A 17,692-nucleotide genomic window follows, 5' to 3' on the forward strand; every position below is an offset into this window, starting at 1 on the left:
AGAAATAAGTTATAAGCAATAAAATAAAAATTAAGCTTAATTTACTATACTGTTTGCTGTATAGAAATAATAAAAAACAAATCCATACATTATCAAAGTTTTGTCATTCTTACACAAATATTCTGACTGGTGCACACTTTTCTTCATGCTAATTTAACAAACCCTTGCTTTTGCTTCTCCATCTGTGGTTAAATACATATCTCTAAACAAAAATGTTTAAAGAGTCCTATATGTTGGTGTCCAGTTATTTGAAATTAGGTTTTCATTTTGAATAGTTTCAATAAGAAGTTTATATCCTAACAGAATGACCCCTTGTCTCAGTCTATGTTAAACAGATGAAACAGACCCTCCTATACAAACATCCAACAATGTATTTAAATCATATTATTTGAAATACTTTATACATGAATAATTTATCTCTTTACACTGTGGAAGCTTTGCATTTCAGTATGTTCTATAGCTTCTGTATCATCACCTGAAATTTGCCTAAAAAAAGAAAACATAAAAATAATTTTTGATTTGAAGTACAAGGAAAACAAGCCTGCACATAAAATTTTCTGTTCTACTAAGGAAGCAGTTTCAGTCAAGAAACTTCCTGTGTCAAAAAACTTTTCACATTCCTCACAATATTCAAAACATTTTTATTGGATGATTATCTGGTTCAGGAGTGGGTACTTTTGTTTCTTTTTGTGTTTCCTACCTTCCAGTATTTCAGTGCTAATTATCACTGTGAATAGGTAATATAGTAAAGCTCAAGTAAATTTTATTCTTGGCTGGCAGCTGTGGTTATAAGATCTTTTTTTTTTTTTTTTTTTTTATATAGTCTTTTTTTTTTAAGAGAGAAACTTTTTAATATTTATTTTTTAGTTTTCGGCGGACACAACATCTTTGTTTGTATGTGGTGTTGAGGATCGAACCCGGGCTGCATGCATGCCAGGTGAGCGCGCTACCGCTTGAGCCACATCCCCAGCCCGGTTATAAGATCTTTAAGAAGGAGTTTAACAATAAGACTGAGGGCTCAGTTGGTAGAGTGTTTGCCTTACTTGCACAAGGCCCTGCTTTCAATCCCTAGCACCACAAAAAATAAAGACTAGTTAATTTAGCTTTATATAATAGACATATTCTAAACAATTATTTAAAAGATACTTTCAATGCTATTGGGAAAACGCCTCCTTAAATAAACACTACAGCTAGGCATGGTGGCACATGGCTGTAATCCCAGAGACTTGGGAGGTTGAGGCAGGAGGAACACAAATTTGAGACCAGCTTCAGCAATTTAAGAAGGCCCTGTCTCAAAATAAAAATTAAAAAGGGCTGGTGATGTAGCTCAGTGGTAAAGTGCCTCAGTACCAAAAAATTTAAAAATAAAAACACCACAGAGGCTTGAGTGATATAGCACTTGCCTAGCATGTGTAAGGCCCTGGGTAGGTTGCCCAGCCCTCTAAAAGACAAAAAAAAAAAAAAAAATCCGGGATGGGGGAAGACCTGCAAACATTTATAAGAAATGTAAATTCAGGGGCTGGCGGTTGTAGCTCAGTGGCAGAGTAATTGCCTAGCATTCGTGAGGAATTTGGTTTGAATTCTTAGCACTGCGTATAAATAAATAAAATAAAGGTCCACTGGCAACTAAAATAAATAAATATACATATTTTATATATATATTATTTTTTTAAAAGGAAATGTAAATTCAACTTACAGGCAGGCATTGAAGACACTTCAGCTGTTACAATACTTTTTATCCCCAAGTTTGATAAGCCACCTCTGATTAAGCCACAGGTAAATGCTAGATACTAAATGGAAAAATTGGAAAAATAAATGAGAATTTATTGATACTAAAGCTACTAAAATATGCCATTAGTTAAGTCATGCTACCAATAAATCATTGATGTTTAAAAATAAGAATGTTGTGAATAGCCAGGCAGGGTGGTGCATGCCTGTAGTCCAAACTACTGAGGACACTAAGGTGGAAAGATCACTTGAGCACAGGAATTTTAAGCCATTCTGAGCAACATAGCAAAATCCTGCATCAAAAAACAAGGGACTGGGGTTATGGCTCAGTGGCAGAGCACTTGCCTGGCATGTGTGAAGCCCTGAGTTTGCTCCTCAGTACCACATATAAATAAATAAACAAATAAATAAATAAATAAATCCATTGGCAACTAAAAAAAATAAATAAATACAAACAACCCCAAAAGTTTTGGAAAAACTGTTTAAGTTACTAAAAAAATCTGATTATTATAAGATGTCCTAGCTCCCTGGCAACTAAAAATGTATGGACATGTGACTTAAGCTTGGCTAATTAGGTGTTCCAGTTCAGGACCCGAATCTACAATAACATAAAAATGATAGAAACCAAGTTACATTTTCTTCTGGGGATGGCAAATGTTGTTTCTGTCTACTGTCCATGCTGCCCACAGAATTCTAAGTAGGGCCTCCCAGTAATAATAATTTGGGTCATGTTCTGGCTGCTTTAATCGGTTTCTTGCCTGTTTTCTGAGCCATCCTAATCACTCTGTAAATAAACTAACAATATTTCATTCAATCAGAGTTGTTTTCTATGATCTATAGACAAGAATATGAACTTATTCAAGATTTATAGCTGCCGGGCACCATGGCACATGCCTGTAATCCCAGCAACTCAGAAGGTTAAGGAAGAAGATTTAAAGTTGAGGCCAGCTTCTATAATTTAGCAAGACTTTGTCTCAATATCAAATATTAAAAAGGGCTGGACCAGGCACAGGGGTGCATGCCTGTAATCCCAGTGGCTCAAGAAACGAAGACAGATAGATCATGAGTTAAAGCTAGCCTCAGCAACTTAGCAAGACCCAGTCTCAAAATAAAAAACAAAATGGGCTGGGAATGTGGCTCAGTGGTTATGCACCCATGGGTTCAATTCCTAGTACCAAAAAAGGAATACATTTATAGCCTGTGGAGATAAAAATTATCATCTTCAAAATATCAATAATGCAAATGTTAAGAAACCCTGTTATAAAGAAACAAACAAAAAAAGAGCCAGGTATGGTGGCACACACTTGTAATCACAGCGACATGGGAGGCTGAGACTGGAGGATCACAAGTTCAAAGCCGGCCTCCACCTTAGCGAGGTAGTAAGCAAATCAGAGAGACCCTGTCTCTAAATAAAATACAAAATAGGGCTGGGGATGTGGATTAGTGGTTGAATGTCCCAGAGTTCAATCCCTGATACGCTCCTACCTCACCCCCAAAAAAGGAATGGAGCTGGTCTACAGAAGGGAAAGACATGACAGGAATGAAGACTGAAAAATTAATAATCTAAGGAATATTTTTATTATCTACATTTTTTTGTACTACATGATATTCAATACTATCTACTAATAATATAAAATTTTATAATTAATGCACACAAATAGTTACTAATAAGTAATTACACGTAAGTCAACAAATTCTGAACTGGAGGAGACCGTAGATTGTTTCTCATTGGTAGTGGCACATGCTTATAATCCCAGCAACTCAGGAGGCTGATGCAGGAAAATTTCAAGTTCAAGGTCAGCCTCAGCAACTTAGCAAAACTCTGTCCCAAATAAAAATAAAAGGGCTGGGTATAGTTCAGTGTTATAGGACACATATACACAAAGAAAGATTGTTTATCCCTAGAGTTCTTAACCTGGGAATCTATGAGGACCAGGAAAATTAAAATCATTCATACATATATATTTATTGGGAAAAAGTGATCCAATATAAAAATGTCCATAACCAGTGCTTGCCTAGTATGTGCCAGGCTCTGGATTCATCCCCAGCATTTCCAAAAAAAGACACATGTCTGATGTGGTTGTGGAACGTGCTGTTAATGCCAGCAACTCATGAGGCTAGAACAAGAAGATTGCTAGTTCAAAGTAGGTCTTGGGAATTTAAAGGGACTCTGCCTCAAAATAAAAATTGTTTTAAAAGAATGGTGATGCAGCTCACTGGCAGAGCTCTTGCCTAGCATGTGCAAACCTCTGGGTGGAATCCCCAGTACCACCCAAAAAAAGTCCATAAACTCAAAATATTTAAAAAATCACTGAACTACACAGCTATTCAGGAGTCTAAAGGAGAATCACAAGTTTGAGGCCAGCCTGGGAAGTTAGTGAGATCCTGTCTTAAAAAATAAAGAAGTCGGGGGATGTACTCAGTAGTAGAATATTACCTAGTATGTGTAAGGTCCTGGGGTTCAATCACCACCATCATCACCACCACCACCACCACCAAAAAAAATTACTGAACTGATTCAATTTTCTCTTTTTACAATTAAAGAAATTAAGATTCCCAAAAGTTAAGTGAGAACCAGAGATATTAAAATGAGATTAATAAAAAATGAGAACAAATATTTACCACAAAAATGTAATGAGAATCTAGCAATCCCAAAAATACAGAAAATAAGCAATGAAACTAAATTACAAAAAATAAGAATCACATCTATTTCTTGGCCTACTCTGTTAACATCTCACAGCTATAATAATAATTATTATATTTACTAAGTATATCATGTGCAAAGCACCATAATAAATACATTTTTCCCCCTGAGATAAAGTCTTGCTATGTTACCTAGGCTGGCACTCAACTCCTAAGCTCAAGTGATCTTCCTGCCTCAGCCTCCCAAGTAGTTGAGACTACAGTTATGTGTCACTACACTCAGTCTCATGTTACATACTTTAAATACATTTAACTATCAAAATAATCTTATAGCTATGATTATACTCGATTTATTAATGAGGAAACTAAGATCCTGAAGAGTTACGTCACTTATTCAATGTCACAAATCTGTAAATCGTGTAGCTTAGCTTAAAATCTAAATTTATTCAATCCCAAGACTATGATATTTCCACTATAACTATACTTCCTTTCTGTTCAATAATATAGGTATAGAAAAGTTTTTTGCAGGTAAATAGCAGTCTATACTTATCTAGATATTTTTATCACTTCAAAGGAACGCTTATACTAATAATATTCATTAGCTTTCTTTAACACAACTATTTATTGATTGATTTCTACATAAGATTAAAAAAACAAAATCTACACAAAACCCAGAAACACAGATATATTTAACACAAAACATGCACTCCAAGAAACAAATGTTTATTATGTTTTATTAATAACTTTATTTTCTTTCTTTTTTTAAATGTGGTGCTGAGGATCGAACCCATTGCCTCACACATGCTAGGCAAGCACTCTACCACTGAGCCACAACCCCAACCCCAGGCCTATTATAGATTTTAATCTACTAGAGGAGATCATAAATGCACTCTCAGGTGAATAATTCTACACAGCCAATGTCTGTTTTTGTAAGTTTGAATTATCTGTATTGATGTGCCTACACTTTTTCAAAGAATATCATATATCTATATTCACTGGCATTTAGTAGTAATGTTTCTTTAATTGGTCATTATAGGCTTATTTAGCTGCAGCTACAAGTACATGTAAGTTATTCATGATGAATATCTCCTATTTCATAAAAAGTGGCTTTAGAAAAAAAGGACAACTTGCCAGGTACAGTGGCACACCCTTTATTCCCAGCAATTCAGAAGGCTAAAGCAAGCTCGAAGCCAGCCTCAGCACCTTAGTGAAGCCCTAAGCAACTTAGCAAGACCTTGTCTCAAAATTAAAATACCTGGGGATGTAAATCAGTGGTAGAACCCTTCCACCCCGTCCTGGGTTCAATCCCCAGTAACAAAAAATACCAAGTACAACTTTAAAACTACTATTTTAAATTAAAGAGTTTGTTGTGATTGGCACTGTAATTTGTAATTTTTACAGTAAATCTACTTTTTTTTAGTAGAAAGTCCAAATCTTCTATTGCATTAAATACCTTAGATGCATGCTCTAAGTACTGTTTTCCTGCAGACATCTGAGTAAGCAGACGAAATTTGTTGTCCTGAAGTACATAGATGCCCTATTTCAAAAATACAAAAAAAGATTCAAAGTCAATTTAGTCTGTAGTCCTTAAAACCTATCTTATTCCTATAACAACTTTAAGAATATTTTGTTATTAAAATTCCCCTTTTCATTGGTCAAATTTTCTTCAAATGAAAGAATTTCACAATGTTTAAGCTTAAGGGGTTGAGTTCAGCAGTTGTAGCACTAATATTTACTAAATATATCAATACACTGAAAATACAAAGAGGTATAAGACACAGTCCCTAATAATTCAGAGTTGGGCTGGGAATGTGACTCGGTGGTAGAGCACTTGATTATCACAGGTGAGGCCCTGGCTCTGGTCCCTACACGAAAGGTAAAAAAGAACTTAAGTCTTATGTAATCACTAGCACTCAACCATACAAAATTATTATATGCTAAGTAAAGCACATTTAGAAAGTTGATAAATGGAGTCACTTCTTGTTGGCATTTCAATTCCAGACTAAGTTTGGTACTGTGAAAAAAAATGAATTCTACTAGTAGTATTAAATAAGCTGTTTTCATTTTTTATACTCCATTGAAATGCTAAATCCACTCTAAATATGCCTTTGAAGTTTGTAAAATAAAATCAATCTGTTTTGTTGTTGTCATCTGGGGGTTTTTTGTTTTTGTTTTGAAGTACTAGGGATCAAACCCAGGGCCTCATGCATGCTAGGCAAGAACTCTACCATGGAGCTACATCCCCAGCCTCCAAAATCAATGCATTTAAAGTTTTCTATGTACTCTCCTAATTGTACAGTAACAAAATCTTTCAAAAAAGAAAAAAGAACAGCAGTAATGAACAATACAAGAGTTACTTAAGATATACGTACTCCAAAAATCAGACAATGGAAATTACTCTAAAGACATAAATGTGAAATATTATTACTTACTAATAATAACTAAGAAAACAAATCCTAAAACCAGTATCATTCTGACGTACGCTGTATTTTAAAATTTAACATAACTTATGTAATTGGGGGGATACCTATAGTTTACTGATAATTGCCACTTTATCTTTATTCACTTTATCCTACCAGAGGAAAAAAAAAAAAAACTAACGACCTAAATAACATCAGAGAAACATTCCAAAAGTTAAGAAATTATTTTTTTAAATAAAACTGATAAACAAAGGCATTTACATTAAAGAATTTTTTTAAAAAGCCCTTAGTTTATCTGAATACCTGATGATTTGTCCTTAGATTGTCGATTTGTTTCTTGAATACTGTAGTCCAAAAATCTTTACAAATGAACTTCATGATGTCTAACTCATCCTTGAACCTTGCAGTATCTTTTGTAAACCTAAAAAGATCAACTACAAGTAATACAATACTTTTCTTCCAAAGAAAGTTAAGGGATCCAAACATATTTTTCTCACTCTTCCCAAGAGGGGCAAACTATGAACTAATTTCCAAATGCCATATTAGCACTGAACATTATTGAAAGTCATAAAGTGTTAAACATCAAGCAAAATAGATTTCAACATATTCACATATGTTATGGGGTCTATCAATACATTAGTTATTTGTCTAACAGTAGAGCCAACATTAAGTACAATCAGTCTAGAACAAACAACAACAACAACAAAAAAAAAAAACCCACTGAGCTTCATAATAGCATTGTACATAAAATATAATCAGAGTTCAACTATTCTGCAGGGAATGAATGTTGGCACATGCCTGTTAATCCCAGGCTAAAGCAGAAGGATAACAAGTTCAAGGCCAAAGCAGAAAACTTAGTAAGATCCTGTCTCAAAATAAACAAATAAAAAGGTTGTAGTATATAACTTACTAGTAGAGCAACACTGGGTTTAATCCCTAGTATTGTTTAAAAAAAGGAAAAGGAAAGAAAAAAAATTAACTATGCTGCTATTTATTAAAACTAAAAAAAAAAAAAAGAAAGAAAAAGAAAAAAAAAACCTATCTATAAATTAGAAGATTATTATATGTATAAACAAAGACTTAAGGCATTTCCTACACTTTAAACAAAATTTCATTCAGGTTTTTTTTTTTTTTTTTTTAAAAAACCCTACTAGGCCTTAAGTAAAAAATGCAGTGATGCCAGGAGTGGTGGCACACACCTGTAATCCCAGCAGCTTGGGAGGTTGAGACAGGAATGCGAGGCGCTAAGCAACTCAGTGAGACCCTATCTCTAAATAAAATACAAAATAGTGCTGGGGATGTGGCTCAGTAAATGCCCATGAGTTCAATCACTGGTACCCCGCCCCCCCCCAAAAAAAAGCAATGAGATTTTAAGCAGTTATTTCAAAATACCAATATTTTCAGGAAAAATATTTAGATGTAAAATGTTTCTTGAATTATTAGGACTTAAAATTTGAGTAACCAAGTTAATCTTGCACTAGATCTTCAAATGATTTTTTTTTTCCTTGGGGGGGTGCTGGGGATTGAATCCAATGACTTGTGCATTTTCTACCACTGAGCTACACATGTTCTACCACTGAGCTACACCCTCAGCTCCTTAAAAAAGAAAATTTCAACTGTGAATTAAGGAACAGAGAAAAATGAAAATATTTCAAATTTTATGCAATCTTTTGAATGGACTACCATTGTTCATAACCTACCTGAAAGAAAATTTTCAAATCCATACTGCTCACCTTTCTATCAATCCTTGTCCTACTCGAAACCCCATGTTTTCCAGTTTAGTAATACAACGTCCATTTTCCTATTTTAAAAAACAACAGTTATAAATACTTTTAGTTCTTTTTTGTTCATTTGGTACCAGGGATTTAACAACCCAGGAGCACTTAACCACTCCGTCACATCCCCAGTCCTTTTTAATTTTTGAGACAGGGCCTCGCTAAATTGCTGAGGCTGGTTTTGAACTTGCAATCTTCCTGCCTTAGCCTCCCAAACAGCTAAGATACAAGGAAAGTGCTACCATATCCAGCTATGATTACTTTTAAAAGACTAAGATGTTTGTATTCAAAATTATAAATTACAGCTAAAGACATGATAATGTAGATTGCATAGAAATCCTACAAATCTGAAAAATACAGGAGAGTTTTTAATTTCACAAATACATTTAAATTATTTAAAAATTCCCACTGAAGAGAATATTATAAAAATGCAAGTAATATGGAAAAGCTTGATGCAAAGTAATTGATGTATATAATGCACCAGAAAATTCACAGCATGAAAGGAATGTTATAAGAGTGATAATTTAGCTAGGTGCATTGGCACACACCTGTAATTCCAGTGACTCAGATGGCTGAAGCAGGAGGATTACAAGTTCAACCCTCCCCCCAGCCCCAGGCTACTTAGCAAGACCCTGCCTCAAAATAAAAAAAATAAAAAGGGGCTGGCATGTAGTAAGTAGTATGTGGGAGGCCAACCTTACGGGTGACTAAGTTACACTCCCCAGCTGGGTGCTGAGGCGCTCAGTCACAGAAATGGGTGTGTCTTGCTACAGCCCATGGGTGAAGCTATGCTCACCTGTTCCTTTGTAATATAACTCCTTGCCCTGTTTAGGATAGAATCTTCCATGGAAGTGCCTTGTGTGTGTCCCCTCCTCTTACTGTGCCCTTGGGTGTGGCCTACCCAGGTGTCAGTCAACCTGCTGACAGTGGACATCATGAAAATAGACTCAGCCCCCTGAAACCTGACCCCTTGCCTCATTTGAATAGCTCTCCTCAATAAAAGGGGTCAGCGTGTGTGTCTCTCTCTCTCTCCTTTTCTGTGGACCCTTAAGGTCAGAGGAGCCGTCACAGCAACCCCAAAGAAAAAGGTATTTGTGTCTCTTGTGTGGTTATTTCGTGCAGCCCAGTTAGCCCAGTTTAACTAGAGTGACCCCTGAGCCTTTTAGTCGTGAGAACAGAAACCCGGCAGTAGTACAGTGGTAGAGCATTCCTGGGTTCAATCCCCAGTACTGGGAAGGGGGGGGGGGATTGAGGTGAAATAATTGTATAAGTAATTTTAAAGCTCTAGTTCACAGTAGTCTTTTTTTGCTACACTTGTAAAAATTTTCTTTTTCCATTTTGAAGTCTATTGGATCCATGTATGAACTGAAGTGTGCTATGGTTTGGGTATGGCTTAAATATGTGTCCGCTGAAGGTTCCTGTGTTGAAATTTAATCCCCCTTATGAGGAATTAAGAAAGTAAGGGCTGGCAGTATGGTTCCATGGCAGGGCACCTGCCTAGCATGTGCAAGGCCCTGGGATCAATCCTTAACACTGAAAAAACAATGAAACTTTTATCCCAGGTATTCCAGAGGTTAAGGTAGGTAATTCAGGAATTCAAGGTCAGGCTATACAACACAGAGAGACCTCTCCCACATGATAGACACTTAATCCAAGTATGGTGTCCAGAGGTGAGGCCTTTTGGAATAGTTATTAGTATTAAAGTCATCAGGGTAGAGCTCCCATGATTGAATACTGTGGCTTTATAAGGGACACACAAAGATGAGCGGTGGGAACATGAAGTAAAGGGAACAATTTTACAAAACAGACCTATTGTGCTGACCCCCACATGCTTTGGAACCCAGGGCTTTGCGAATGCAAGGCAGACACTTTGCCACTGAGCTACATCCCAGCCCTATGCTTTCTTTTCTAAGAAGCAATTAACTGGCAGCCCTGCCTGGTTCAGAATATGTTACATTCCTCAGCAAACTACCTGTTATCTGCAGGAGAAATGCAGGCCCAAAATGCTGGTAAGAAGAACAAAAGTTACCCTGAAGGTGGGGACTTCTGTGACCTTCCAAGACCAGATCCCAGAACTCAGGGAGATAAGGATAATTTACCCTCACCATAAAATCTATTAAGAACAGGTTCCAATTCAAACTTTTTGGCATGTGACAAAGTGACCTAGAGTTGTCATGGCAGTCTGATATCATTCTGCTATCAAAGTCAAGAGGTGGACGTGGGCAGGACTCTGGAAACTTCCCTGGGACTACCAATATAACTGGAGAGCAGGAGAGGCGTGTTAAACCTCCCTCTCTCGAAGGACCCACTTTCTCCCTTGAAAGTGTCCCTTTTCCTCCTTTCCTATCTGTTCTAATAAACTCAAGTCTGTCACTCTGAGTGACATGTCTGAAATCTTTCTGACTTGATCACAAGAATTGGGGTTTGAAAGGGGTGTGTGTGTGTCTTCATACTATCTCAGTTTCCCAGAAAGCCCTAGCCCTATAACAATAGGATAGAGTATGATACCAGAGGATACACAGGTATTCCTCCTGTCTCTCACTGTATGATACCCTGTACTACTGTGGGACTCTTAACAGTAAAACACCATCATCAGATGCAACCCTGTGGTCCTGTACCAGAATCATGAGTTAAAATAAACCTTTCTAAAAATACAACTTACCCATCCTGTGGTATTGTGTTATTAGCAACAAGAAATAGACTAATATAAAAGTATTTCTCAGTAGGCAAGGAAATTTATTTTTATATAGTTTTTTAATTGTGTAAGGGGCTTTTGGGAAAAAAAGACGTGGTATTTGTTGTGACTTTCCTACTGGCCTTACATAGCAGGTACCGGTTATCATTTAGTGATTTTATCAATTGTACCCTTCTAAGAAAGAAATACCAGTTTGTATCTTCTTGCAATGCCTAATCAAACAACTAGTTCAGACTGTCATGGTTGGGAATATTAGGTGATACTCTGACTCCCCTCTACTCTGGAACATATTCTTATAAGATCTCACTTGCATAGTAGGCTCTTTTGTTCATACTGGTAGTTACTGTGCTCCTTAGTCAGCAAGACAGCTACAATGAAGCAGTAAACTACAAAATAACTTGTTCCCTCTACCACATTTTGCAGTGACTGCTCTTACCCAGTTCTTTCAAGTCAGGCAACTTCCTCATACCGGAAAGATTTGGGGTGTTTCCTACTATAGTTAAAAGTAATCCTACTGTTTTATTTTTAGTTTGATTATGTGATTAAAAGCAATATGCAGGGCTAGGGTTGTAGCTCAGTGACAGAGTGCTTGCCTAGCATGTGTGAGGCACTGGGTTTGATCTTTAGCATGGCATAAGAATAAATAAAATAAAGGCATGCTGTCCATACACAACTACCAAGAAATTTTTTAAAGAAGCAATACGCAGGGGCTGGGGTTGTGGCTCAGAGGACGAGCGCTTGCCTAGCATTTGTGAAGCAGTGGGTTCGATCCTCAGAACCACATAAAAATAAAATAAAGGTATTGTGTCCACCTACAACTAAAAAATAAATGTTTTTTTTAAAGCAATATGCGTTTTCTGAAACAAAAGGTCTGTATATTTCTTACAAATATATGATTTTTACTATTGTCTTTTTTATTTATTGCCAAGACATATTAAAATATACTTTCTTGTAAGGCATGGTATTGTGTTCCTGTAATCCCAGTTCTCAGAAAGCTGAGTAGGAGAATCACTTGAGCCCAGAAGTTGGAGGCAATCTGGGTAACAAAACAAGATTGACCTCAACTCAAAAAAAAAAAAAAACTCTTTGCAAGTAAAAAAATAAAATATTGGCTAAAATGTTAATGTAAATGTTTATACTTCACTTTTTCTTTTTTTTTTTTTTTTGTATTGGGGATTGATCCCAGGGTGCTTTACCACTGAGCTACAACTCTAGTTCTTTTTATTTTTTGAGACAGAGTCTTGCTAAGTTGCTGAGGCTGATCTTATACTTGGATCCTCCTCTCAGTCTCCCAAGTTACTGGTATTATAGTGGTTACCACCACCATATCCAGGTAAAATCCTTAAATTTTTGTAGCACTAATCATGTTCATTGGGCAACAAGATAAAACAGAGAACTACTGATCATTTTTTTTTCATAAATGCCAAAACCTCTCCCTAGAAACTTTTCTGTTTTTCTTTTTTTTTTTTTTAGGTTATAAAACTTGGTATCATCTTTGACTTTTTTCCATCAGTTATTCCTTTGTGATATCTATTGATTCAAAATGTTTCCTACAGTTTTCCAGGCTTCCCAGTTTTCAGTGTGTTTTAGTTGATGACCATCCTGGGCCTTGAAACATGCAACCGTTTTTTGTTCTTCCTTTGACAATCTTAAGGTTTTAAATACCACCTCTAAGATGAATACTTCCAGACACCCACAAAATCTTATGCAAAGCAAATGCCATCTACCTCTTTGGTTTTAACCACTCTTCTTCAAACTAACTCAATCTAGCTACATTGGTCTCATTGCTGTCCCTTTAAACAACCCGGTATGGTCCAATCTTGGGGCTTTCTGTATGGGCTGTTCTTCCTTCAAATATCATATAAGCAACTTCCTCACTTCTTACAGGTATTTGCTCTGTCAGTGTGGCCCATTTAATCTTTAAGATTAAACATCATTCCCTTTCAGCAACTTTCCATCATAGTGACTTTCTTTTTTTTTTTTTTTTAATATTTATTTATTTATTTTCAGTTTTTTAGGTGGACACAATATCTTTATTTTATTTTTATGTGGTGCTGAGGATCGAATCCAGTGCCTCACACATGTCAGGCAAGCACGCTACCACTTGAGCCTCATCCCCAGCCCCCATCATAGTGACTTTCAATTTGTTTCCCAACCAACATCAACATCATCATATAGAAACTTGGAAATGTGAATTCATTAGTCACACCCTCAATTTACTGAGTTGGAAACATCTGGTGTAATTTGTGGTGCCAGTAATTTGTGATTTGATTTTGTTTTGGTTTGTGGTGCTGGGATTGAACTCAGGGCCTCATGCATTCATAATCTGTGTTTTCACAAATCATTCTGCAGTTGGGTAGACATAGTTCAGTGACTGTACCTACGAAGAACAAGGACCTGGGTTCAATCCCCAGGACTACAAATAAATAAATAAACTAAATAATTAATTTGTCTCCATAGAACTCCTTTCACCATTTAACATACTTATTTTATTTCAATTTTATGTGCTGGGGATTGATACCAGGGGCGCTTTACCACTGAGTTACATGCCCAGTCGTTTTTAATTTTGAGACAGAGCCTTGCTGAGTTGCTGAGCCTGGCCTCAATTGTCCATGTCACCTTATCCCCACTCTGCTGCAATACAGCCCCAAGAAGGTTCACTAGCAGGCACCAATTTTTTTTTCTTTTCTTTTTTTTTTTTTTTTTTTTGGTACCAGGGATTGAACTCAGGGGCACACAATGACCAAGCCACATCCCCATCACTATTTTGTATTTTATGTAGAGACAGGGTCTCACTGAATTGATTAGCACTTTGCCATTGCTGAGGCTGGCTTTGAACTCAATCCTCCTGCCTCAGCCTCTGGAGCTGCTGGGATTACAGGTGTGTGCCACTGAGTCTGGCTTAGGCACCCAATTTTTAAGAAAAATTAAACCTCAGAATATTTTATCAACCTTTTAAATTCATTCACCATGAATTTGGGCATATTCAATTTTAGAGATTTAATTCCTCATTAAACATTAAAATCTTGATTTGGAGAATAAGAACACTGGTTCTGAACTTAATGAAAGTTTACTTCACTTTCCTGAAAGATTATGAAACTTTATTTCACTTAAATTTTTTTATAATAAAAAATATTAAAAAATTCTGTTATTCAAAAATGGTTTTATTCTAAAAAGATATTAAAAACCATTTCTGGATCCTTTTTACTTTTTTTTTAAACAAAAAAATTTCAGCACACTCAAAAGACATTAATACAATGAACCTTCATATATTCAGATTCCAATATGTAATCTAATTATCAAGATTACTATATACCTGTTTTTAAATCATTTTTTTGTTATTTGTACTTTCATTTTCCCCCCACCATGAACATATTACAATAGAAAAAAAATATATTTGTAATGATTCAAAACATATGGATTTCCTTTCTCTAAAAAAAAAAAAAAGCATATTTCTAATGGTTACAGCCAGCTATACATAAACAGCCAACATTGATTATCAAGAGGAAAATCTGTAATTTGGAAATATACTAGAGAGATCTGAATAAGAATATAATTTACTTCATTTCCAATACTTTTCTTTAATGTCTTCCTAATGATATTTTTAAATCTATCTTGCCCATTCTTCTTGTAGTTTACAAACTGGTAGCATAGAAGTTCCACAAGTACCTCAAAAATTAAACCTAGCCCAAGGAGGTGGTGGCACACCTGTAATTCCATCAACTTCAGAGGATTCAAGGAAGGAGGATTTCAAGTTCCAGGCCAGCTTGGGCAATGAGACACTATCCCAAAATTTTAAAAGTAGCTCAGTAGTAAAGCAGCTTGCCTAGCATATGTAAAGCCCTGGGTTCAATCTTCAGTACCATGAGGGAGGGGGCATAATTTATTATTTTCACTTGCTTATCTCTTCTCTTTTATTCCCTTTCCTGGTTAATAGCATAACCATCCAGCTTCTCAAGCTAAAAACCAAGGCATAATTTTCTTTTTTTTTTTCCAGAAAAATTTAACAGTTTTATTTATAATTGTTATAAAGTTGAACTGCTGAAACCTATTCACTGAAACTTTTTGATTTGCATTAATGCTTTATATCCCAGCATTTATATTAAAAATTGCCACACAAATGAAAATGGAAAAACGGCCAATACCTGATTTCTGTCTCCTATTTTTCCACTAGCAATCATATACTTAGGTACCTTTTGACCCCTGGGGAAAAAAAAAATCTAACGTTCAGAACTATCAATAACAGGAAGCACCAAGGCATAATTTTCAATTCCCACTCCCATACTTAACCAAGGTCTACAGATTCTACCTCCTGTCTTGAAACCTCTCCTCTCTCACTCCTGTCTTAATTCAGATCTTCTTCACCTCCTGCAATCATAGATTTTCACACCACAAATATTTTCCTTCTCTGGCCCAAACACCAGATTATCTTCCTAAAAGGTAAATGGACAACATATTCCCTATTAGTAGCTTAATATTTCCTATTCAAAAATCCTCCAGTGAGATCACACAGTGCTCTAAATTAAGTTCTCAATTCCTCTCACTTGCCACCCATTCAATCTAGCCATGCCTAGAATGGTTTTCCTACTCCACTTCTTTATCAACAGCATTGAACAAAGGGTTGCTGGGCTAGGGGTGTAGCTTGGTCATAGAGCTCTTGTCTACATGGATGAGGCCCTGAGGTTCCAGCCTCAGCACCACAAAAAAGTAGTAAGGGCTACTAACTTGAAGTTAGAGTATCTCATTCCTAAAATCCGTTACAACTTCGTGTTTCTACCTAATTGCCATCCAATGCTTAATTAATTATTCGTTAAAATCCCTATTCCTCAAGGACTGTGAGGCAGAGGTGTTTATTTTCTTTATCTAGCACAGTGTCTGGCCCACAAAGCCAGACATTAAATGTTTTCCGAAATTATCAATGAGCAAATGAGAACTCCTCCACAAGGACTGGGGCATTGTTTCATTCACTATTACAAATCCCAGGCCCTAAAACCAACTCCGAAATAATGGGGACAAAATAAATATTTTCTGAATTAAATTGTTTTCTAATTATCGGTCATATCTGAAAACTTTGCTTTGAATTCAAACCTCATCAGCCTTCTGTCCTCAAGCTGTTTGGAGTGGTTAGGGATGGGGAAAGAAGATTCTCAACTTGTGGTCAGGGCTGTTCAGAGGATCGCTCAGAAATGCTGGAAACGACAGCAAAATTAAGCAGGATGCCAAAATCAGTTCTACGGTTAACATTCCTGTTAATCCTAATAGGAACAACACTGAAAGAAAATGTGTGGCCCACACGTAGTACAGACACACACAAAAATCAAATAGAAGATACAAAAGAGAAAGGGAGAAACCATCAAGTATCAAAGCAGACAGTCTACAGGTTGTAGGGTTTGGGACATGTGGAGGTGGGGACTAGTTTTGTCTATACCTCGGGAAGCGTGGGGTGATGGTGGGCCAGGGTTTAAAGGAAAGCACTCATGGGAAACAAGAGATGTCACTACAAAGGATCTCAAGGGCGTGTGGCAGCACTTACCACCTCGCCCTGCTCCGCGGATTTGTACACTCCTGACACCATCTCGTTATGCAGAAGCAAAAACAATGCCTCGTCCGCCATTTCCTGCTTATTCTTCCAAGCTCCGGGTTTCTGCTCCGGTTTGGGCCGGTCCCAGGGTTTCAAGCTTGCGCTTGAACAACTTGATCTGCGCCGCGCTCCGTCAGGCTCGGTCCCCAGTTGCTAGGAGACCGAAGAGTGCGCCGGTTTCCCAAAGGTAGGTACTGGGGAAAGCCGGATACCTGGGAGAGCGCACCCCGCAGGGCCAAGCCCTAGGGTCTAGCGAGAAAGCCGGACCGTACGGCAAGCCAAACCAAAACCGCAGAGACCCGATCCCGCCCCAGGACGAGGGGCAAAGAACCCACTTCCGGTCCCCTCTACCCCGGCATTTCGTCGACTCTATGGTCGCGGAGTTCCTTTGCCAGGCCCCGGGTGAATCTCCAGCACCCTAAGTGAAAGAAGGTTCCTCCCCCTTGACAAGGCGGTGTTGGACCGGTAAGAGTGGAGGGTAAAAGAAGGTTTAAGGAGCTCCTTAAATCCCCAGTACCGCGAAAAGGAAAAAGGGAGCTCTGGTTGCCATCTCCGTAGTAATTTGCATAAAATGCAATTTGACAAGAATGTTTTATTGACTTCATCAACTATTCCATTTCCTGCCACATGTTCTCTAATATGAAAGGTTATAAAGAGTGAATAAATCATCAATTTTCAGTCTGCAAATTTTAGATATATTGAGAAGTTAGACCAATCCATATTGGAATAAGTCCAGGAATGCAAGATTTACAGCCATTTTGGCTAACCGAAAGTTTACTGGTTGTGTGGTGCAAAGGAAGGGGAGGGACAAGAGGCGGTGAAGGTATAACCAAAAGACAAAAGATTCTTG

General features: G+C 37.0%; 1 protein-coding gene across 1 annotated transcript; it reads right to left on the reverse strand.

Annotated features, from left to right (window-relative positions):
• Positions 1-24: 24 nt before the first annotated feature.
• On the reverse strand, positions 25-17,189 carry Trappc6b (trafficking protein particle complex subunit 6B). Its single transcript, XM_027929786.3, has 6 exons — positions 16,795-17,189; positions 8,525-8,592; positions 7,095-7,212; positions 5,825-5,908; positions 1,697-1,790; positions 25-486 (listed from the first exon to the last, which is right to left on the reverse strand). Exons 1-6 carry the CDS (start codon positions 16,873-16,875, stop codon positions 455-457), a joined length of 477 nt encoding a protein of 158 aa, XP_027785587.1. The 5' UTR covers positions 16,876-17,189; the 3' UTR covers positions 25-454.
• Between the last annotated feature and the right edge of the window lie 503 nt (positions 17,190-17,692).

The sequence above is a fragment of the Marmota flaviventris genome, chromosome 2, assembly GCF_047511675.1.
Source record: "Marmota flaviventris isolate mMarFla1 chromosome 2, mMarFla1.hap1, whole genome shotgun sequence".
Taxonomy (NCBI): Eukaryota; Metazoa; Chordata; class Mammalia; order Rodentia; family Sciuridae; genus Marmota; species Marmota flaviventris.

Coding starts and splice junctions, on each gene's coding strand:
- Trappc6b (XM_027929786.3), bottom strand. CDS start 16,875: ATGGCGGACGAGGCATTGTTTTTGCTTCTGCATAACGAGATGGTGTCA. Junction 1,791..5,824: donor ACTTAGAGCATGCATCTAAG/GTATTTAATGCA, acceptor TTTTCCATTTAG/TATCTAGCATTTACCTGTGG. Junction 487..1,696: donor AGTGTCTTCAATGCCTGCCT/GTAAGTTGAATT, acceptor TTCTTTTTTTAG/GCAAATTTCAGGTGATGATA.